Consider the following 24495-nt stretch of genomic DNA (forward strand, 5'->3'; position numbering starts at 1 on the left):
CTGCTCCAGGTGCCTCAGGGCGGGCGGAGGGACCAGTGGAAGGAGGTGACAGATGCGGGTCCAGCTCCTGTCACACCGCCCCGTGCCTGCTGGACCCACAGCGAAGAGCACGGCCCATGTAAGCCCCGTGTACGTCGGAAGGGTTCAAGTGAACTGAACTACGATGCAGCAGAAATAATTCTAGAAGTGCGGCTTCTCACCCGGCGAGCCACGTAGAAGCTGAGCAACCTGGACAAACCTCTGACCCCCACTGGGCCCCGGGTGTCATGGAGACCGTGGCCTCCTCGCTGCCCTCCTGGCTGCTGTGCGAGGCCACTGGCCACACTGTTGAGAACACGCTGTAAAGAGCCCACGCGTGGTTGTAACAGCCAACTGAGAGGCTGGACGTGAACCCGGCACCCACAGTGAGGCACGGGCCAGGGGAGGGGTTCCCAGCGGTACCAGCACCAGGCCTGCAGCCTGACGGACCGGGGCCAGGGAGGGAAGACGGCTGTGATGGAAGCAGGAGGCTGGCATCTCTTCTCCCCTCAGGCCAGCTGTCTGAGATCCGCCCCCCAAACATCACGGTGTGGGAGACCTAGTGGTCTGCGGCCTCCTGACCTTCGGCAGAAGTTGTGCCAAGTTCGGGAGGCTCCTTCCCAACTCACCTGCAAAGTAACGTGTTGAAGTTCCCTTTCTCGGGGTCAAAGGCCTGGTTTTCCACGCGAGCAAGGCCAAAGCCAATGGCCAGCACGGCGAGGGTGAGGATGAAGAGGCGGGTGACTCCAAATGCAGCAGCCCAGGCGTTAAACCTGCCCGAGGAGTGGGGGAGGTACGTCAGCCTTCAGGCAGCAAGCGGGGAGAGGGTCCAAGGGTGGCCGAGGAGGGTGCTTGAGGGATGAGGTGTCCAGAGTAAGACGCTCCAGGAAAAAATAACGCCAGGGCCCTGCCTACCGCCAGCGCGGGGCCCTCCCCTTCGCCGGGCCTCAGCCCGTCCGCATCACTCACAGCTTCTCGTTGTTCTCGTCTGCAAAGTAGCAGAGCCGAGCCATGTGAAAGAGGAACTCGGTCGAGTATTGCAGCAGGAGCAGGACCAGCCCCAGGCGGCTCAGGCTGCGGAGACACAGACAAGCCTCACAGTCCCCACGAGGCACCGCGAGAGTGGGAGGCAAGGGGCCTGGGCTCCTCTCTCCACTCCCGCCCTCCCTGCGAGCCCCGCCTCATCCTTCAGGATTCAGATCTGCTGCCACACCTTCAAGAATTTTCCTTAATACCGACCCCCAGTATGTCACCTGTCCCGTCTGGGCCCAGCGCCCCTCCTGCTCCCACTGTGGCCCTGGCTGCCTTCGCAGCACCTGTCACTCTGTGTTCATCACCTGGCACGGGACCACGCACAGAAAAGGTGCTCAGAACAAGTTGCTGAGCTTTGCGTGTAGAAATATGAGGGACTGGCGGGAGGGGATTCCTACCATCTGATTTTTTTTTGTCATCCAAGTCTTCACAGCCAAGAGGTATACGAAGAAGCAAAACTCAACACAACATCAAAATATGTGCTAGTGAACCAACCTCTTCAAACACGAGCCCCCATTCCCATGCCCCCTGCTCACTTGCAGGCACGATGCTCTTACTGACTTTCCCAGGCAGTCTGCTGCCGATGGTCGGCTGTGGTTCAAACAGACGCAAGAAGGCTGCACAGTGAAGTTACAGGTGCTGCTGAGGAGGCAGGGCCTTGGGAAGTCAGGGAGATACTGGGGGGCTGGGCTGAAGAGGGACCCCGTGATTCCACCCAGGGGGACCAAAGAAGTGCGGAACCATTCAGGAAAGTAACTGGATCCTGAGAACGGTCAAGAGAATGATGTGAAAATCCAGTGTCTCCACACAGCCGAGGGTGCCCAGCAGGATCCTGCCCTTGACCATCTCAAACCTTACCGCCCAGCTCTGCTCCCACCTCAGGGCCCTGACCCTGTGGTCCCCTCTCCTGCACAGCTCCACCCAGGTATCCACCTGCCTGGCTCTGTCACTCGCGCCTCTACCCGAGTCCCCTCCTCAGAGAACTCTTCTCACCACAGGGGGCCAAGTAGACGAGTCCGCCGTCCCGTCACCCTGCGTTACTTTCCTCCTCACACTTAACCACCTGGGGAAACTCTCTCATTTCCTTATTTATGGTCCACCCCCCGGCCCCACTAGAACAGACAGCCCAGGAGAGCAGGGCCTTGTCTGCCTTCACCCAGATGGAACTGCCCCTCCTGAAGCAGGGCTGGGCCCATGGGTGAGTGAAGGCCCCCAGCGCCCAGCTCTCCCCAAACAAGACCCCGCATCACTGGCCACTTCAAAGGTCTGTGTCTTCCTTGGGAAATCCTACAGCCGAGGGTCTCTCCTTTCCCCACACTCACTCACTTCTGAAAACTAGATTAAAAGGAGTGGAGAGGGGCTTCCCTGGTGGCGAAGTGGCTGAGAGTCCGTCTGCCGATGCAGGGGACACGGGTTCATGCCCCAGAGTGGGAGGATCCCACATGCCGCGGAGCGGCTGGGCACGTGAGCCATGGCCGCTGAGCCTGTGTGTCCGGAGCCGGTGCTCCGCAACGGGAGAGGCCACAACACTGAGAGGCCCGCGTACCGCAAAAAAAAAAAAAAAAAGGAGTGGAGAGAGGCGGCCGCACATTGAGCCGGGCCGGCCTTGCTGGGGCCGGGCCAGCATGATCGCGGAGGACCGGCTGCTCTGCCTTCTGCTCTAGCCTCTTTCCAGAACAAGAACTCGGCCCAAACAGGGTCAGACCCTGCCCTGCTCCTCTCCGTCCCCATCCTTGCGGCACGGCTTCCTCACACCCACCTGCCCACCCATACAGGAGCCTGCGACACGAGAGCAGAGCTGCACCCACACGGCCTCTGCCCCTCAGAGGCCCAGCCAGGCACGGACGCCGCTCTCGGCCTCCAGAGACCACAGAGCAGACCCGGCTCCGGTCCCTCGGGTCAGTCATTCTCACGGGATGCCTGCCATGCGGACCCAGGAGACCCCGGGCCCACGACCCCTGGGCACCTGAGCAGGTTATACAGCGCGTGCTCTCCTATACCGCAAAAGCCAAGCCCAAGAAAACTCCAAACTAGAAGGATAGGTCCTGCTCAGCAGTGATTCTCTTCACAACAGAGACACTCAAGGCGACAGCAACTCTGCTGACATGAGGACAACCAAGCAGTGACGACTCTATCCTTCATTACAAATCGAAGGAAAGAGGAGTCTGGGGCCACGAGCTCTGACAGTGCCGCCGGCTGGACGCATGGGGCAGGAGCCCCGCTCAGGCTGCCCTCAACCTGCAAAGCCCTGGTTCACGGCCCGCGTCCCTGGGATCCTTCCCTGGCCCTGTCTCGGGCTGAGGTAGTCGCTCCTCTGGGTTCCCACAGCAGGTGGTCCATACGGTAGCACAGTGCTCATCCCACTAACCGTCTTTACCTTTGTCTGTAACTGTCTCTCCTGCTCGGCAGAGAATAATCCAGCAAACATAAAGGAACCCTGCATTATCCATCTGTGTATTCCCAGGTCTTAGCATGGTGCTTGGCACACAGTAAGTATCTAAGAAATGCCTCCTGATTAAATGACTGTGTGGAGAGAGGCACAGACATAAAAGGCAGGGAGATCTGGCCCGCTCCGGGTGTCACTCACTTTAAGAGGTACGCGCCCGCAATATGGACCAGGTACAGGCAGATGTACTGGAGCTGCCGGGGAATCTCCTCCTGCAGACAAGAGAGGCAAACAGGACACGTGCTCATTCCCTAACTGGAGATGCAGGGGGAGGTAGAGGAACAGGGGGAGTGCAGAAGGACATGGCAGGCCTGTAGGTCCCACCGGAGACATGCGCACCTGGCTGCACAAAGTCTGAAGGTGACTCAGTGGTCAGGGGGCGGGACTAGGTTGAGAAAGAAGAGACAGGGACTGGGGAACAGGGCTGTAGGAAATCAGCCAGAGAGAAGCTTTAAAAAAAAAAGACTGTAGGAAAGGCAAAGAACTCTCCATCCGCTCCCCCGAGGATGAGTCAGGCCCCTCAAAGCCACACGTCTCGTGTGGGAGGTGGGAGTCTCACAAGGCAGTCCCCCTCCTGGAGGTCATCAGGGAGATTCCAACAGGCACTGGCTCACTCAACCCGCCAACATACCCCCGTGTCCACCCCTACGCGTGGGCGGCCAGAGGGAGGGCCCGCAGCGTCAGAGGGGCCGCCAGTACTCACCTTCCGTACCTTCTGGAAGTAGAGCTCAGGAAGTGCGTGCAGCCAGTAGGCCAGCTGGCACAGGTAGAAGAACTTCACCTGGAAGCTGGAGACAAGGGGGCCAGTCACCCAGAGGGATGGAGAGAAGCCCCTACAGGTGCGCCCCAAGCCCGGGGTGGGGTGGGGGCAAGGGCCAGGCAGTGTGAGGAGCTGGGCCGAGAGGGAGGGATGGAGGGCAGGGGATGGTGAGCTCCACGCCCCTGAGCCCAGGACACTGCTCCACACACAAGACCATGCACGTGGAGGGACATGGGAAGTCCATGAAAAGACACAAGAAGGATGAAGAGAGAGCAGAAGAGGAGGGAAGGCTGAGGAGGGGGCCGAATCCAGAGCGCTGTCGGGGCAGGAGATGGCAGGTGGCAGGAATGAGCTGAGGAATGGAGGGGTCTCAGCAGCAGAGGGAGGACCTAACTCTGCTCAGTCTCCAGTGCTGCTGTTCTAAGGGCCGTGGTCTCTGGGGGACGCGGGCCCAGCTCTGCCCTCCCGGTGTCCCGTCGGCGCAGGAGAGGAGGGGCGTTGCCTCCCGTGGAGGCCTGAGGGGAGACGTGTGCAAACGTGTGCAGGTGCCAGGAGGACGCAGCCCAGAAAGCTCCGTGCAGAGGCTCTGCTTCCCTGTCCCTCCCAGGCGCTGTAGGAACCTGCTACAGACCCAATGTTTGCAACCCCTCGAAATTCACACGTTGAAATCCTAACTCCTACGGTGATGGTACCGGGACGTGGGGCCTCTGGGAGGTGATTAGGTCACGGGGCTGGAGCCCTGCAGAGTGGGATTAGTGCCCTTGTGAAAGAGGCCCCTCTCTGCTTCTGCACGTGAGGACACAGAGAGAAGATGTCATCCATGAAGCAGGAAGCGGCCTCACCAGACACTGGGTCTGCCAGCCTCCAGAACTGTGAGGAAGGGATGTCTGCTGTTTATAAGCCTCTGGGAACCCCGCCACCTGCAGTGCTCTGTGATGGCAGCCTGGGCAGAGACAGGACCCTGTGCCCAGGCTCCTGCAGTTGACATGTCATTTCAGGAATTGCCCATAAGAACACGGGGAGGAAGCAGCTCCCAGACGTCTGCCTCTGCGACACTGGGCCCTGCCAGGCTCGGGGGCGCTCCGGTCCTCAGGCTCACTGGCCTGTATTCTGCCCACATTCTGGGGCGAGAAGCCAGTGCACCAGCCCGCTCCTCCCTGGGGACCGAGGGTGATAATACTCACGGGAGGTACACATGCGGATAGTCTTCCCAGAGGCTCCTTGGGTTTGTTAAATATCCTTCCTGTAGTGGACGGGAAGAGACAGCGTTTAGAAATGTGAACGTGAGGCCTGCTGGGTGGGCCTGGGGTTCAGGGGTCAGGGTCAGGGTCGCACCTAGTCCCCAGCTGCCAGAATGAGGAAGGAACAGGAAACGTGAACATGGAGGCCCTCTGGCACTTGGCCCGTCTCTACTATAAAAGCCGTGATGTAGGAGGAAGAGCCCTGCTCTGGGGTCAGAGGACCCGAGTCTGACTGTGGGCCTGACCCTGATCAGCTGCATCCTCTGAGCAAGTTAGCCTCCCTGAGCTTCAGCTGGCTCATCTGTAAAATGAGGATAAAAATACCCTCCCAGAGTTATTGTTAGAAATAAATGTGACAGTTTATGTTTATGTGACAGCGTCGAGTATTATGCCTGGCGTGCGGGCCCTCAGGAAATGCTTGTAGAGTGAATAAGCAAATGGACTCCAGAACCACCATCCCCTGGAAAAACCAAAAGCCTACTTTGGCTTTTCACACCACCACAAATAAAAAGAATGGCGGGACCCCACAGGCCTCCACAACGGGCCTCACGTGTGACACTTATCACATAGCACCATCACAGCCGGGCCGCCAGGACTCTGCTCATGCCTTCTTTTCTGGCTTCTTTTTTCTGGTGCCTCCTTGCATCTCCAGTATCTAGCCCAGGTCCTCTTACAGAGTAGGGGAGGTGACCTGAAAACCCTCCTGTTACAAAACATCTGGACATGCTGGATGCAGTCTAACAAATGTTCTTTTCAATGCAAAGCTGAGCTCACAATAAGGGAAAACCTGAGGGCCCAAGAGGGTAGGGAGCTAAAAGCCCGAGCCGTGAGGCTGTAGGGCCAGAGCTTTTGCGCCTGTGTGGGAAAGAAGACCCTTAAAGGGCCAGCACCCCAGGGAAAGGGGAGACTAGGAAGGGTCCGACGAGCAAGGCAGGGAGAAGAGGACCATGTCTGCTCACCCGGGGCTCAGGATGGAAACAAAAATATGAGCCCCTGAAAATCTGTAACCTCAGATTCGCTTTCACGTGGGTTTGGAGCTCAAAGGGACATCACCTGTGTGTCTAGGAGCCCTCACACTAAGAACTTGGTATTAACAGTATTTGTGGGCTGGTGAAGCCATCGGGACGTACTTTCATCCGAGAACGTACAGGGTTCTCACACACACAACCTTGCTAAAGTTGAGTTTATAATCCAAGATTACAGAACATACGAGGAAACGGCCCACCACGAGCAAAAGGAGGCTGATGCCACGCGACGCTCAGAGAGGGCGGAGGAGGTGACGCCAGCCTGACCTCCTTTTAGAAACAGGGAAAGGAGGGAGTTCCCAAAACAAGGTGGCTTCTCGGCAGCACGACTGAATTCTGAGCTGCGCCTCAAGCCTCCTGGTCCAAGCGCCCCAGGCCTGGCTGTCCCAGTGAGTCAGAAATAAACCAACCGACTAGTGGCTTTGACGAGGAGGCCCAGAGCCTCAGATGTTCCCACCAGGACTGAGGACGGGGCTGCCCTGGGCGGGGAGGAGGCCCAGCAGTTCCCAGAGGAGCCTCCAGGTGACTGCTGGAGCCTCAGTCGTACTCCCACCCAGACCCCGAGTCCCTAAGTGCCCCTGGACATTTCAGATACGACCAGGGCCTCATTAGCACAATGACTCAACAGATGGGTCCCATCAGGCGCAGGCCCCAGGGTAGTCACAGTAACTTAGGTTTGAAGGAAAGGGTCTCCCCACCAGACCCTCCCGGCCACATTCCATCTCCCCCTCAGAGTCCGGCAGAGGTGGGAGGCTCCGGGGCGCGCGGGGGTGGGGGAAGAGGGCTTTTCCGCACCCACACTGGGGCCACCCCTCTCTGCCCCCCACACGTCGCCTGCATCAGATGCCGGCCTCGGGCACACAGGTTCACGGCCTTCCACCCTCCCTACCCCCTTTCCAGGGAAACCGAAGCGGGGAGGCCGTTCCTTCCTAGAGGAAGCACCAGCGTATTTAAGGATGAATTTAAGGTATGTATTTAAGGTACTTCTGGGATCGAAGTGGGAGAAGAATTCCTGCCAAACAAAGACTGGCCAAGAAAAGCAGCCCCGACAGAAACCTAAGAGCTCAAAAGGCCCAGACGATCCTGTGATTTTAAACAGGGACCCTCCCCAGCTTGGCACTTTACTTAGGAGACAAAGAAATCAGAACTGTGAAGCCAACCAGCAGAGAAAACGCCCCAGAACAATGCTGCCGGCCTGTGAGGGGCAGTCCCGGGCGGAGGGAGGCGAGCAGGGCAGCCAGAGGAAGAATGACTCACTGAGAACAGTCTTTTCCAGACCTCGGGCCAGGCAACCGCCCAGGGAGGTTGGGCCGGGGCCCCTCGGACCTCAGCACAGCACAACGAGTGTGGGCTCGCCCCCAGATCCCACCCGCCAGTGGGCCTGCCGTCTGGGGGGGGGGCGGCCTCTAAGATCCTCTGTTCTCTCCTGATTCTACAAATCAACCAGGAGCAAGGGAGGCCTCAGGGGGCTGGCACACCCCCTCCCCTCCCCTGCAGCCTTCCTTTCCAGTGGATGAACAAAAAGCACCACAGGAAGAGAGAGCAGCATCTAGTCCTGACACAGCCAGCTGCTGTCTGGACCCAGTGGTCCTTCAGGAACACCCACTGCTGAGGTTCTGCTGCAGGCAGTCTGTGTGTCAGGAGGCAGCCCTTACCTGAGCCCCTGCCTCAGAGGCGCTCCCGCTGAGTGCTGGGCTGCAGGTTTAAACTGTGAAGGGAGGCATCCCGGGAAGCCAGGCACCCTCCCACCCTGCTTTCCCAGTACAGCATTTTGCTTCCCCTGAACGATGAACAGTAGCTGAGAGCCAGACTAAAAGTAGGAGGTCGACATTCTTATTAAATTATCAGTTGGCCCATCTATGACCCCATCACCCTGCCTGGATCAATGCAGAGAGAAATGTCTGAATTCAACACCAAGATCAAGCTGGTTATTTCGTGGGGGGAGGGATTTAGGGTCAATTTTTACTTTCTTTTTCAAACTTCTATGTATGGCTTATTTTTTTTTTTAAATGATCATCTATGATGTTCATAAAAACAAGCAATTCATTACTTTAAAAACTGTTGAAGGTTGGAACAAGAAGAGGCATTCGCAGTCGACTTATTCCCTCTCACGACAGTATTGAGTGAGCACTTAGTGCGCACCAGGAACTGCGCTTGGGGGATAGCAGTGAGCACGGTGCCTGCTCCCAGCAGCTCGGGGGCTAGTATGAGGGAGAGGCAGGCAGCAGAGAACACACAGCTCAAGAAAACGCCACAGCAACAGGCGTGGTGCAGCAGACACAAGTGTGTGGAGAGTTCTCTGCGGAGGTTACGTGTAGGTGGAGACCTGGATGGCACGGGATGTCAGGGGACGGAGCACTGCAGCAGAGGAAGCACCCCTGCAAAGCCCAGGAGGCAGGAGAGCCAGGAGAGTCAGAGGAACAGTGGGGCTGGGGCCAGTGAGCCAGACGGATAAGGCCAGCAGCACCCACCACAGGAGTGAGGAAGGAGAACCAATTCAGCACGAGTGCGACAGGGGATCGAAGCAGGGGATGCGTGATCTGGTTTATGTTCTAAAAAGATCTGTCTGGCTGGGCAGACGATGGATTGGGGTGAGTGGACACAGGAGTGGAAACGGCCTCCTTCCAGAAGTGGTCCAGCAAGAGATGATGGTGGCCTGGATTGCAGCTCAGGGCCTCCTGACCGTGGCACTAGTGACACCTGGGGCCAGACTGTCTTTGCTGTGGGGACTGTCCTGGGCACTACAGGACATTCAGCTGCATCGCTGGCCTCGACCCACTAGATGCTGGTAGCATATTGCCAAGCATCCCCTGGAGAGACCCGTGGGCCTTGGGGCAGAGGTATAGGCAGAGAGCAGGCGACAGACGCTCCATGTGCTGGTGGCAGTGGGTGGGGGAACCTGCCGATGGACTGACCGGAGAGCGAGAGAGAAGAACCGAGAACAAGTTCATCATAACAGAAACGTAGGATTTAAAAAACTAGCTGTTTTCACTCCGTTTACAGAACGACCCTCCCTTCTTCAGTCACCTTCACTCCGTGCAGAATGGCCTGGAGGGAGCAGGTGAGGTCCGAGAGCCACACGATGTATCAGGACCTGGGGCCACTGGGACTTTCCAGGCTCCCTTGGTCTCTATTCTCCTTCTGGTGATGCTGAGTGGAGACCTGGCTATCACCATGGTAAAAGCCTGTTATAAACGTCCCCAGAAAAGGGTGGCAGCTCCAGACTAACGAGCATCACTTCTAAGCCCTGGACGGCCCAGGAGCCTTGCACACCCTGGAACTGGGGGGAAGTCCCTTGGCTGTTGGCCTGCGAATCTGGTGAAACTGGGTCACAGCTGGGATGGACGGTGGGCTGAGGCAGAAAGGGCAAAAGTGATTCAGAGATGAGGCAACGCTTCTCCCGCAAGGGCAGTTAAATGTCCGAGGGACCCGAGGGCTGTTCTGCTTCAAGGCAGCTCGGGGTCTCCAGAGGCCACGTAAACCAAACACCCAGTGGCTGGGACAGGCCTGAGCCCAGCGGTACCTAGACTTCCCAGGGCCGCACGTGTGCTGCACAAAGGTAGGGGGCGCTACTCAGACCACACACAAAGTCTGCCCCAGGGGGAGTATAATGTGGCAGGCCTGCTCCAGAGCACAGAGGCCTTGGGCCCTGCATTTAAAATTCCTATTGTTCTGTGATTAAATGATAATAGAAATAAAGGTAATATACAAAAGGGCATGCTGAGTCCCGCTTTGAGAATATGGATTCAGTGTTCAGCCCACAGACAGACAGGTTGGTCTTGAGGACGGGGAAAGCTCATCACTGTTGCTAAGGAAGGGGAAGGGGGTGAGAGGTCAGGGGAGGCAGGGAAGGAAGCTTCTAGGAGGTCACAGGTTGCTGAATTTTCCAAGCCCCAGCCCTGGATTTCTCACAGGACAATTCTAGCTCCTGAGGAAGAGACCAGGTTACAGACAGGAGGTGCTCCAGGTTGGGGGGGATGGAGGGGATTAAACACTTCCTAGGACGACAGGCTTGTTACAAAGGACCCCGAAGGGCTGTCCACATTCCCTTGTAAGAAGGAATTTTGCTGTATCAAAGGTTGCTTGAAATAAGAGTATTCTTGTGCAAAAGGGGAGGTGAGTCAACTGTCTGGTCCTCCAGGCATTCGTAGAAACAGCACTGACTCTCACGGGACCTAATGTGCAAGCAGGGGGATGCTAGCCGAGCCTCGGGAGGCCAGTGTGGTGAAACAGAGCCAGACCCTCAAGTCCAAGGCCTGTCCACTTCAGAACCACGTGACCATGGGGCCACTGCGAAATCTGAGCTTGGATTTCTTCAATCCATAACACAGGTACCGGAATGAACATAAAACTCAGCTCAGGGGACAGCACCGTGCGAGGGCCCCAGGACGGAACACAGAGCTATGGAGCTATACGCTGTCATCACCGTGACATCACATCATAACGATAACAAGTGTTTACTTTTGGACCAGAGGACGCTCCCCAGCTATTCAATAGCACCTAAACCATTGACCCCTCTCTCACGGCGATAACATGGCAGCCCGGGCCCCAGCCATCAGCAGTCCCTAGGACCACTCACCGTCACCACCACGTAGAAGCACCAGATCACCGAGCTGAGGTGAAAGACGACCAGCTGTCCAGATTCGTTGAACTTGCTGTGCTTGACCTTGGAGAGATGAAGCCGTTTGCTGATTTTCTAAAGAGTAAAGAGAATCCTGCATATTAACGTATGAGGGTATAGGTAACGGCAGGTTTCAAACTCCTGTTTTCTCCCCACAAAAGGGCTGAAGTTTGAAGCCAGCCTCATCCAAGTTAGTTCATGGAAGCCTCGTGTGTGCATACAGTGTTTAGTTTAAGGCAAGCATTTTGAGAAAGCGGCGAGATGAATGTCGTTAGCTGAGATGTAAAGAAAACATCCCCCAAGGGTTGCTGTGTTGGACCCCTGAGGACACCGTGTCGTGATACGTCAGGCAGCTCCCTCCCGTGTAATAAACACTGTGGTCCCACGTGCTAAGAAGGCTTTGAGGGGGACAGAGACCAAACTGTGGTGCAGGAGATCCAGTTGCTATAGGACCAACCAGGGCCTCCAAACAAAGCGGAGGCCTCACAGCTGCAAGCCGCTCCACCCGCCGAATCCCCCCAGCTTCCCATCTCGGAATCCAGACACGTCACTCACGTCTAAAATGTACTCCTGCACCACAGCGTGCAGGATGATGGTGATGAAGACGTAGAACAAGACTGTGACCAGGTCCTTCGGCCCGTAGTGGTAGTGCACCGTCTCGCCATCTGTGGAGGCAACGAGAGCCACGTCAGCATCCCTGGGTGAGGAAGTGCTCTGGGACCCAAAACTGAAAGGAGATCTGGAGCAGAATGTGCCATCAAATGCTTCCCTTTGGCTGTAACCCCAGACTTAGAAGAGTTTCTTCCCGAGAATCCCACCCACCCTCTGAACTTGGCCCTTGGGAGCACCAGTGCAGAGGGGAAAGGAGAAGCCAGCACACAGCATATCATGACAATGTCTCCTGATCTGGGCAGGAAGGCACAGTGGCTGCAGCCACCCGTTGGAGACAACCAACCTCCATCATTCCCTGGCTGTGTGACTATAGAAAAGTGATCAACCTCTCTGAGCCATAATCGCCTTCCCTGTAAAAATGGGACTGCAGTTAAACTTCATCGAGGAAGCATGAGGCAGGGTTAAGTGTGTGGACTCAGGACTTCCCTGGTGGCACAGTGGTTAAGAATCCACCTGCCAATACAGGGGACATGGGTTTGATCCCTGGTCCAGGAAGATCCCACATGCCGTGGACTAACTAAGCCCACGCGCCACAGCTACAGAGCCTGTGCTCTAGAGCCCATGAGCCACAACTACCGAAGCCCATGCGCCTAGAGCCCGTGCTCTGCAACAAAGAGAAGCCACCGCGATGAGAAGCCCACGCACCACAACAAAGAGTAGCCCCTGCTCTCCACAACTAGAGAAAGTGTGCAGCAATGAAGACCCAACTCAGCCAAAAATAAAAATAATTTTTTAAAAAAAGAGTGTGGACTCAGAAACCTGAGCCTGTATCAAAGCTCTGTCATTTATTTCCTCCCTCTTTGTTTTTGTTTTTATTTTTTTTTTTGATATTGATGGGTTTTGTTTTTTTTTTTGCCAAACCACCACGCAGCTTGTGGAATCTGTTCCTGGACCAGAGATTGAACCCAGGCCATGGCAGCGAAAGCCTGGAATCGTAACCACTAGGCCACCAGGGAACCCACACCTCCCTCTTTTTCAAAAAACTTGAAGTATAGTTGATTTATAAATACTGTGTCAGTTACGGGTGTACAGCAAAGGGGTTCAGTTATACATATATATATTTTTAGATTATGTTCCATTATAGGTTATTACAAGATATTGAATATAGTCCCCTGTGCTATCCATTAAATGCTTGTTGCCTGCCTATTTTATATATAGTAGTGTGCATCTATTAATCCCATACTCCTAATTTATCCCTCCCACCACCTTCCCCTCTGGTAACCAACTATAAGCTTGTTTTCTATGTCTATCTGTTTCTGTTTTGTAAATAAATTTATTGTATTATTTTTTAGATTCCACATATGAGTGATATATTTGTCTCTGTCTGACTTACTTCACTTAGTATGATAATCTCTAGGTCCATCCATGTTGCTGCAGATGGCATTCTTTCTTTCTTTTTTACGGCTGAGTAATATAATACTCCATTGTGTGTGCGCGTGCGTGTATAAAACATCTTTATCCAGAAAAAAAAAGATGAAAACTTTAATTCAAAAAGATACGTGCACCCCAATGTTCACAGCAGCACTATTTACAAGAGCCAAGACATGGAAGCAACCTAAGTGTCCATCAACAGACAAATGGATAAAGAAAATGTCATTTAGGGCTTCCCTGGTGGCGCAGTGGTTGGGAGTCCACCTGCCGATGCAGGGGACACGGGTTCGTGCCCCGGTCCAGGAAGATCCCACATGCCGCGGAGCGACTGGGCCCGTGAGCCATGGCCGCTGAGCCTGCGCGTCCGCAGCCTCTGCTCCGCAACGGGAGGGGCCACAGCAGTGAGAGGCCCGCGTACCGCAAAAAAACAACAAAAAAAAGAAAATGTCATTTATTTCCTATGTGACTCTGGAGCACCTCTGACCCTTCTGTGCCTCAGATTCCTCATCTGTAAAATGAGGATAACAGCAGTTTCTGTACTGCAGGGTTACTGTGAGAATGAGGTGACTTCAAAAGTGCAAAGCGCTTACTTAGAATAGTATCTGGTGCACAGTAAGTGCTATACATGTATTTGCTATTATTTTTGTTGTTGTTGGGCTATTGTGAGGATTAAACGAGATAATCTGTATGCAAGATGCTTATCAGCGCCTATAACCATGGTAGGCATGCACTAAATAGTAGTTTAATAAAATATTATTTAGTAGTAAATTAGATGGAATCCCAGGTATCTAAGTTTTGTAAAGCTCTGCTACTACCGCGGACAGAGGAGGATTCGTGCCTTCGTTCCAGTTGGCAGGCCTGGATCCCTGGTGCTCTGTGGCCCGCCCTCCCACAAGCAGACACACTGGCCCCCTTTCCAGCTGTGCTGCCTTCGTGCTGAGTCACACACGAGTCATCTCTCTTTGCTGGGATGCGTTTACCAGAAGGCAGGCCGGTGTGGGTGAGTTTCAGGGTGGCTGCAGAGCGAAGCAGAGCTGACTGGGTCACTCTGGGAGTCAACCCATGACCCCGCCACCCTGGACTGGGAGAATGTACTGGTGGTTGGGGGGTGGGGGGTGGGGGGGGGGGGGAGCCACAACTACTGAGCCCACGTCCCACAACTACTGAAGCCTGCATGCCTAGAGCCCGTGCTCACAACAAGAGCGGCCACTGCAATGAGAAGCCTGCACACCGCAACGAAGGATAGCCCCTGCTTGCCACAACTAGAGAAAGCCTGCACACAGCAACGAAGACCCAATGCAGCCAGTGGGAGGGGGCAGTAAAGACATGGAGCGCATGAACTTTGAGATCATACAAGCTTCCCCTTTTCCTCTCCCTCCTACCTTCCACAAAGACCCTACTCTGTGAGAGCCACTGGGCTAATTATTGAAACACGGAGATAAAAGACGCTGCCCTGGCTTCAGAGAGCACAGACCAGTGGAGAGACTGATAAATAAATGTACAATGACCTACAGACAGGCAGACAGCCACACGCTGCCAAGGGGTAAACACAGCCACACAGGTAGCCAAGGCAAGCGAGGGCTGACTCCAGCTGGGGAAGCCCCTCAGGGTAAACAGGAAGATACAGAAACTTGAGAACAAGCTGGGGTAGTCAGGTACGGGGAGGAGGGCATCCCGGGCAGAGGACGCAGCATCTACTAAGGATGCAGGCAAGGAGGATGCAGTGCTGCAGACAGCCAGGGTACCACGTCAAAGGGTGTGGACTTTATCCTGAAGGAATATGGAAACATCAAAGAATTCAAACTCAATAGGAAAATGAGCAAATCTGGGCTTCAGAAAGTTTACTCTGGCAGCAGTTAACAGCATCGTGCCTGGAGGCAGACACCAGTGATGCAGGTAAGGAACCACAGGGACCTGAATTAAAGGGGAAAAGGGAACAGGGAGGGAGGAGGGCCATCAGCGGCAGAGACCTGGTAAGACTAGGTGACTGACCCGGGAAGGGGCTGAGATCAGGGAGGGGAATCAGCACCGAGCACCGAGGAGGGAACACGCGAAGAAGGGAAGAGACGGGCGTATGGGTCAGCCTCTCCTTCCTGCCCTTCCGTCATAGGGCTGGCATTACCCTTGCCCAACCTTCCTCATAAGCGAGGATCAAAGGAGACTAATTAGATGGCAGCATATTTTGAAACTATAAAATAACTGAACACATGCAAAAGTTTCACCATCGAGACCAACCTTATGAGGCAAAATAGGATTTATGCTCAATCAAACGAGCATGGTCCAAAAGTAGTTAAATAACATGTGTCAAGACTTTGGATTATCCATCTTAAAGCCTCTTCAAGTCACCTCCATTCGTCACCCCATATACTATGGTTCCAAAGAGATGTGACCAGAGCCTTAAAACCTTCTTGAAACAAGAATGGATGGATAGACTAATACATTCTTTTTTCCTTTGCTGATGAGAGCTCCTTGCATGTTTATTCATCCACTAATAAACCACGTGCAGGGCCCCACGCTGGATGCTGGGGGACAGCAGGGTACGAGGTGGGCATGGCCCTGCCCTCTCAGAGCTTAGCCAGTGCACACCAAATTCTCTACACCTAAAAACCAGAGGCCAATAACAACAGCAACGACAAAAACAAAAAACAACCAGATTGAAAAATGGGCAAAGATTTGCAGCAATATGGATGGACGTAGAGATTATCATACTAAGTGAAGTGAGTCAGACAGACAGAGAAAGACAAATATCATATGATATCACTTATATGTGGAATCTAAAATATGATACAGGGGCTTCCCTGGTGGTGCAGTGGTTGAGAGTCCGCCTGCCGATGCAGGGGACACGGGTTCATGCCCCGGTCCGGGAGGATCCCACATGCTGCGGAACGGCTGGGCCCGTGAGCCATGGCCGCTGAGCCTGCGCGTCTGGAGCCTGTGCTCCGCAACGGGAGAGGCCACAACACTGAGAGGCCCGCGTACCGCAAAAAATAAATAAATAAATAAAATAAAATATGATACAAATGAACTTATGTACAAAACAAAAACAGACTCACAGACACAGAGAACAAACTTATGGTGACCAAAGTGGAGAGGGAGAGGAGAGATAAATTAGGAGTTTGGGATATTAGCAAATACAAACTACTATAGATAAAATAGACAAAAAGGTCCTACTGTATAGCACAGGGTACTATCATTAGGGAAATGTAGATCAAAACCGCAATGAGATACCACCTCAAACCCATGAGAATGGCCACAATTTAAAACCAAAAGAACCAAACAAACAAAAAACAGAAAATAACAAGTGTTGACAAGGGTGTGGACAAATTGGAACCTTTGTGCATTGTTTGTGAAAATGTAAAATGGTACAGTCACTATCAGAAACAGCATGATGATTCCTTAGAAAACTAAAAATAGAACTACCAGATGGTCCAGCAATCCTACTTCTGGTTACAGACTCGAAAGAACTGGAAGCAGGATCTTGATGAAATATCTGTACACCCATGTTCATAGCACTATTCACAACAGCCAAAGGTAGAAACTACCCAAGTGTCTATCAACAGATGAATGGAAAGACAAAATATGGTCTATACATACAAGAGAACATTATTCAGCCTTAAAAAGGAAGGAAATCCTGTCACATGCTACACAGAGATGAACCTAAAGGACATAACGCTAAGGGAAATAAGCCGTCACTAAAAGACGAACACCGTATGATTCCATCACAGGAGCTTCCCAGAGGAGGAAAATTCACAGAGACAGAAAGAACGGTGGTTGCCAGGGGCTGGGGGCAGGGAGGACGGGGAGCTGCTGTTTAACAGATACAAAGTCTCAGTTTTGCAATGAAGAGTTCTGGAGATTGCACAACAGTGTGAATGTACTTGACGCTACTGAACCAGACACTCAGAGATGATTAAGATGGTCCATTTCACAGTATATGTATTTCACTATAATTTAAAAAAAACACCAGGCCAGGTGTGATCAGTGCTGTGACGGTGGCAGGAAATGAGGAGGGGCAGGGCCCTGGGGAGGAAGGGTCACTGAACGCAGGCCAGAGAGCTGGTGAGGGTGGAGTGGTCTGGGCAGAGGCATCTGGGGAAGGTCCTGCTGGACAGAGGATTGGCGTGACCTGCAGAGCAGGGGTGGGCAAGCCATGCCATGGGGGGCTCCCCCGACAGGTTGTGGTAAGACACGCTTCCAAAGGCAAGGGAAGGTTCTGGAGGACTGAGTCACAGACGCGCTCTTCCTGCCAGGTGGATGGGCTGCGGGGCCGGAATGGGGCCAGGAGGGCAGTCAGGAGGCACTCACAGGAGCCCAGGCTGGGGGGCGGGAGCGCCCTGCACTCAGATGGCGGCAGTGTGGTGGAGAAGACAAGTTGGGAGAGGTGTGGGTGATGGAACCAAAAGGACCAGCTGGCAGACTGGCCGTGGAGAATGACCCTGAAGTTCCCTCTGGCATCTGTCTGCACTCTGTAGCCTCCGTGCTTTCAGAATGCTTCAGCGTGCTGTCTCATTTGATCCCTGTAACCAGCCACGGCGCGGGCAGAGGGGATGAAGAAAAACAGGGTTCACAGGGTAAAGGGACAGGGGCCATTTCTCAGATCTCCCAGTGTCCGGCGGCCCTGCCCCGCCCCCAAAGCCACCTCACATCCCTCGCACCCCTGCTGGTAAGAAGTTGCTGCTTTGATCTCTCTCTCCCTACAACAGAACAAGCAGCATGGTATCCAGATACTCACAAGCTGTGCTCTGATTCATGCAGATTACCTCTGCTGCTTGCCCCTTGTCTGCTGCCTTCCTGCTTTTGAACAGGGCAGGAAAGTAGCTTGGTTTGGCCCCTTCTGCTTGCCACAGAGCTGTGGAGGTTGGAACTTTGTGTTTTTCCAAGAGGCTATAAACAAATGGATATTTGGGGGGTTTTTTTTCTTTTTAAATTTTTGGCTGCTCACTAATTCTTATAAAAATCGTCTCACTTCCCAAGTTAGAGCTCTGACCCTTTAAGCAGTGCCCCTATCCTGCATGAACTCTCAAAAAGAACGGCGATGGTCTGGCAGTGAGCGACTATGATTTTTTAAGAAGAGTATGTTTCAGCACATCTCTGAGCTCTTAGACCAGAGAAGCGATTCTGGCCCTGAGTCACAGCAAAACACCCGCAGAGACCAGGTGGGGAATGGAATGAGCAAAGTGGTCCAGCCGTCTTAAGATAAATCCTTTCAACACAGAGGCCGCTGCACTAAACAGGGAACGGTCTTCAGTGCCACAATATGCTCCCCACTGTTTTTCCTTAGCTCTAGGGCCCTCGTGGTCTGTCTTCCACATTTCCACTTTGAGAGAGAAACAAGTTTAAGATCCACTTCCATTTCAACCTTACTAAAAGAAAAACAACAATTCAAACTGGGACACATGGTGGCTGCCAGGCAGTCTCAATGTCGGGAAGATATTAGAGAGGAGTGGAGACTGTGGCAAAGTGCAGAGTGCATGTCCCAAGGGGTGAAGGAAGGAGTGGGGAAGGCCCTGGGAGGGGCGTGGCCCCATATTTCAAAAGCAAAGAGAGAAATCCCTATGTGAATCATCTGATTTTAAAATGCCGGTGACTAATTCCAAAATTGTAAAAACACTATGGGCCAACACCAAACTGGCTAAGGAAAATACACACACAAGCCAACTCTGACCACAGGCCACCAATTTGCAATCCCTAGCCCAGACGACCCCTGACACCTCCCAACACCCACATTCTGTGAGCCCTCTTTCCTATGCAACACCATGGAGTAGGTCAGTATATTCCCCAGAAGGGTTAACCTCACCCTGGAAGGAGCACCTTCAATAACGACCCACCCTCTGTGGATGTTATCCTGTCTTCCGTCAAAAGTGACACTTGCTTTGTTTATCTCTGATCAAAGTTTAAAAAGAGAGTCAACATGATCAATAAGAGCCTGGCTGTCCTGACAACCTCAGGTGGAGCTGGCCCTTTAGGAGCAGCGCTCTTACTGGCCTCCTCTTTTGTTTCCTATGACTAATAGACATTTTCTTGTTTCCCCTGGTGTCACCTGTAAGCAGCTTCTCCCGCATGCCGTCACAGGTCCCGTCTTGTCCGGATACAGCTGTGCAATCTCTGACCTCCTCCCCGGGACCTCAGCTGGCCCGTGGGCACCTGTGGCTGACACCCCATCTGCTCTTTACATCCCCTTAAAGTCTGGTCACCTGCCAACAAGGCTTCTGCCTTTGTGCAAAAACCTGGTGGCTTAAAGAGCATCACTGCACAACGTGGATGCCTCCTTTCTCTCCTGGCTTTCTTCCTAAACCCTGCAAACCTGGATTTGTAAAAGTTACTTTCTATTGTTTTTTGTGCTTTTGGCCAACTGTTTTCCCATTATTTTGAATTTTTTACAATATATATAAATCCAGAACTTAGGTATGAAAAAATACCATAAGCAAAATCAAAAGGCAAGTGATGACCAAGGGGAAAATGTTTACAATTCGGATCACAAACAAAGGCTAATCTCGCTAATGTACGAAGAGCACCTAGAACCTAAGGATGAAAAGATAACAAACGGAACAGAAGAATGGGCAAAGGGTATGAAGGAAAGTTCACAGAGAAAAGAAACACAGATGGCCCTTATACATTTAAAAGGATGCTCAACCTCACACAGAAGAGAAATGAAGGGACTTCCCTGGTGGTCCAGTGGTAAAGAATCCACCTTCCAATGCAGGGGATGGGGGTTCGATCCCTGGTCCGGGAACTAAGATCCCACATGCAGCAGAGCAACTAAGCTCGCATGCCACAACTACTGAGCCCGCAAGCCTCAACTAGAGAGCCTGCATACCTCAAACTACAGAGCCCACACGCTCTGGAGCCCACGCGCCACAACTACAGAACCCATGAGCTCTGGAGCCCATGCGCTGCAACTAGAGAGAGAAAACCCACACAACACTAGAGAGAAGCCTACATGCCGCAACGAAGAGCACACGTGCTGCAACGAAAGATTCCACATGCCACAATGAAAGATCCCACATGCCACAATGAAGATCCCACGTGCCACAACTAAGACCCAACGCAGCCAAAAATAATAAACAAATAAATAAGATAAATAAATATTTTTAAAAAATATGCCAGACTTCCCTGGCACAGTGGGTATAAGCTGGGATGAAGTGAGAGAGTGGCATGGACATATATACACTACCAAATGTAAAATCAATAGCTAGTGGGAAGCAGCCACATAGCACAGGGAGATCAGCTCGGTGCTTTGTGACCACCTAGAGGGGTGGGATAGGGAGGGTGGGAGGGAGATGCAAGAAGGAAGAGATATGGGGATATATGTATATGTATGGCTGATTCACTTTGTTATAAAGTGGAAACAAACACACCAGTGTAGAGCAATTATACTCCAATAAAGATGTTTAAAAAAAAAAAAAAGAATCCACCAGCTCACAAACAGATGACTTACACAAACACCTGTATGTCACGTGATGTAGACCATTTCAGTCACACCTTCACCAGAAGAAGATGAACTGGACGTTCCAAGAAGCTGTAATACTCCAATCATTTGGTGGCAACACACAGGAAGGCATTAATCCATCTTCTCATCCATCTATCCACTCAGTAATTCCATCCCTCGAGTAAGAAAGTCAGTGAGCACACACTTGACTTATTGGGTACTTACTGGGTAAGGAGATGCTGGCTGAGGAGCTACAGATACAAATGTAATTAAGACCCACCTCTCCTGAGTGCTCACCTTGAGTGGAGCCAATGAGGTTTCCTATGGCTGCCATTAGCATAACTTTCTTGCAGATGTTGTCCTGGGGTAACCCAGACCATAGCTATTCCTTTGCTGGTGAGGGAGTATTTTGTTTAAGGGCTCCTGTTTGATTTCCAAAGCCAGCACAGGCTCTTACCAGAAACGGTGGGGGACTACTCCATGCATGGAGAAGCGCTTATGCTCAGGGCAAAATCTGCTATTTGGTGAACTGCTCTGCCTTACTTTGTGTCAGTATAACTTGAGGGAACCATTAAGCTTTAATAATGCATAACATAAATCCCCATTAAAATATATGCACCTTCAAGGAGCCAAGTTCTCAACCCAACCTGCCCTCTCCATCCCTTGCCTGTCACTAGCCTGACTACACTTCAAAGCCAAGTTAGAAGACCTCTTATTCCAAGAAGCCTCCCCTGATTCCTCCCAGCTGGGAACAATCTCTGAACCACCCATAGACATTTATTTATCAAACACCTATATACAGAATTTGATCTGGATCTTAACCAGGTTGGACGGCGGTATATGAGCTACACAAGAATTGCTTTCCGTGGCCTTCAGGTTTGTGTTCGCCTTTTGTATCACCCTGTCCAACTCCTAGACGTGGTAGGGGCTCCCTAAACGTTCACTGAATGAAGAAACGAATTTCTTTGTCTGCAGAATCAGACACCGTTTTATCCGGTCCTGTCCTAACTGAAACCCACAGCACTCATTATCTCTACAATGGCAACCTCCATTGAGCCCCCAGGAGAACTTGGCTGCCCCAGCTCCAGTCTGCCCTACTCCTCGAGGAGCCCAGCCCTCAGAAGCCCCTCCCTGGCCTCTGATCACATGTGGCTAGGACTCCCATTTGACCCCTACCTCTACCTTATTGAGCTCCAAGGTCCTTTACCTCCTCGGCCACATACCTGTCATCCGGTTATCATCTGTCTCTCTAGCTGGAGAATAAAGTCACTAAGAGATTTTATTTCACTGTCCCCTGTGGACAAAGAATGTCGCCTGTCACATCAGTAAACAAAGGATGTTGCAGCCATCAAGCCGTCAGCCACTGAGGGGATACAGGATGGAAAATAACAGGACACTGACCCTAGACAGTTAAGGTGCCTATCAAAGAAATGATTTCAATGAGCCCAGACCCTTGCATCTTCCCATACACAGAAAGGTGCTAAATTCATTAACTTGAGATGTCTGGTTTTTCTTTAATTTTCTTTAAGTAACATTTTGATGTTCCAACTACTTGGTTTTTGTTGCAGACACTCCTACATATCCTGGCTCCTCTCTTATCTCTTTGGAACAGTCCCTCAGATCTGTCTGAGAGGCTGTCTCCCAGGCTTACGTCCTCAGTATGTCCACTGAATAAAACATAATTCTAAAATTTTAGGTTGTGCAATTTTTTTCAGTCAACATCCTTTTAGAGACTAGAATTGCACTGAGTACAGATGGGTGCTTAACACACTTTTGCCAATAAATTGACCACCCCAGCTCACGATTTGGTCTAAACAACAGGTGAGCAGAGACTAACATTTTTAGAGCTGAAACATTTCTCCAGTTGCCCAAAGAAAAAGGATGTGGGACCAGGAAGGCATCGGGAGAAAAGCAGGAAGACCTGGCCACAAAACTGTTTACAGAGGATCCCATTTCCCCTGGGTCAATCTATAGTGGCAAGGCCTGACCTTGGCTCTGATCCCATCAACCTCTAACCAGCTGTGGCTCCTTGGGCAAGTCATAGCTTCACTTGGCCTATTTTCTCATATGTCATTCTTTCTTTTCACATGAAATACCAGGTTCTGTCTTAGTTCCTGGGGAAGCAAAAATAAATCAGAGACAACCCCAATCATGATAAACTAGTTTCTAGTTAGTGGCAGAGATAGATACGGAATCAGATAAATTACAGTGCAGTCTGGTGCTGCAGAAAATGATATGATATGGGAACTCTTCTGCATTCACTCCCTCTACATGTGGTGGGAATTTAAGAAGTGTTCTAGAATTGGTGGCACTGAACTTGAGGCAATTGAGGAAAGGACCTTCCAAGAGCAGAGGGTATGACAAGTACACAGGCACGCCTGGGAGATACTGTGGGTTTAATTCCAAACCATCACAAGAAAGCAAATATTGCAATAAAGAGAGTCACATGAGATTTTTGTTTTCTCAGTGCATATAAAAGCAATGTTTACACTATACTGTAGTCTGTTAAGTGTGCAATAGCATTATGTCTGAAGAAATTTACATACCTTAAATTCAAAATGCTTTATTGCTAAAAATGCCAACCATCATCTAAGCCTTCAGCAAGTCCTGGTAGTAACATCAAAGGTCACTGATCATAGATCACCAGAACAAATACAATAATAAAGGAAAAGTTTGAAATACTGTGGGAATAAACAAAACGTGACACAGGGACATGAAGTGAGCAAATGCTGTTGGAAAACTGGTGCCATTAGACTGCCTTGATGCCAGCTTGCCACAAACCTTCAATTTGTAAAAAACACAATACCTGCAAAGTGTAATAGAACAAGGTATGCCTGTATTCGTTTTCTACTGGTGCTGTAATAAATAGCTATACATTCAGTGGTTTAAAACGATAGCAAATTTATTATTTCATAGTTCTGTATGTCAGAAGTCTGACATGGGTCTCACTGGGCCGAAGTCAGTGTGTCTTCAGGGTGGCATTTCTTTCTGGAGGCTCTAGCGGGGAGGATATCCTTGACTCATGGCCCCTTCCTCCATCCTCAGAGACAGCAACAGTGGGTTGAGTACGGCACAGATTGCATCACTCTGACCTCCTATTCTGCCTCCCTCTTCAGAATTCAAGGACAATTGTGATTACATTGGGCCTCTACCCAGATAATCCAATTGATTTCCCTATTGCATGGTCAACTGATTAGCAACCTTAATTCCACTTTTCCAGGTGGAGTAACACATTCACAGATTCCAGGAATTAGAACATGAACATCATTAGGGGATTATTATTCTGCCTGTCACTGCAGGAGCAAAGGTACAGAGATGTGTGAGGACCTGTTCCGTCTGGGGACAGAGAAAGGTTCAGAGGTCAGTTTGGAGTTGTTGACTGGGAAGGAACCAGATTATAAAGGTCCTTATATACTGAGCACAGCATTTATTTATTCTTTTATCCACTGTGGTTTTGAAGCAGGGAATGACCTTGTCTCTCTCCTTGTTTTCTGAATAATCACTCCAGCAGCTAGATGGCAAAACACTAGAAGTAGACTCCTATGGAGCAATATGTATATGTATGGCTGATTCACTTTGTTATAAAGTGGAAACAAACACACCAGTGTAGAGCAATTATACTCCAATAAAGATGTTTAAAAAAAAAAAAAAGAATCCACCTGCCAGTGCAGGGGACACAGATTCGAGCCCTAGTCCTGGAAGATCCCACATGCTGCGGAGCAACTAAGCCCGCGCACCACAACTACTGAGCCTGCGCTCTAGAGCCAGCGTACCTCAAACTACAGAGCCCACGCACTATGGAGCCTGCGCACCACAACTAGACAGAGAAAACCCACACATCGCAACTACAGAGAAACTTGTGTGCCGCAACTAAGACCCG

The 24495-nt window shown here is 51.7% G+C and overlaps 1 protein-coding gene across 1 annotated transcript in view; it reads right to left on the reverse strand.

Moving 5' to 3' along the window:
- Positions 1 to 24495, reverse strand: part of TRAM2 (translocation associated membrane protein 2) — a 76213-nt gene that overhangs the window by 1627 nt on the left and 50091 nt on the right. The window contains exons 3-9 of the mRNA XM_007451928.1: positions 11699 to 11808; positions 11102 to 11218; positions 5441 to 5499; positions 4200 to 4284; positions 3638 to 3708; positions 988 to 1092; positions 648 to 791 (exon numbers count right to left, since the gene is read on the reverse strand). Of these exons, the coding sequence (XP_007451990.1) occupies positions 648 to 791; positions 988 to 1092; positions 3638 to 3708; positions 4200 to 4284; positions 5441 to 5499; positions 11102 to 11218; positions 11699 to 11808 (691 nt within the window). The remainder of the gene's footprint in view (positions 1 to 647; positions 792 to 987; positions 1093 to 3637; positions 3709 to 4199; positions 4285 to 5440; positions 5500 to 11101; positions 11219 to 11698; positions 11809 to 24495) is intronic.

This window comes from Lipotes vexillifer, unplaced genomic scaffold, assembly GCF_000442215.2.
Source record: "Lipotes vexillifer unplaced genomic scaffold, Lipotes_vexillifer_v1.1 scaffold147, whole genome shotgun sequence".
In the NCBI taxonomy this organism is placed as follows: domain Eukaryota; kingdom Metazoa; phylum Chordata; class Mammalia; order Artiodactyla; family Lipotidae; genus Lipotes; species Lipotes vexillifer.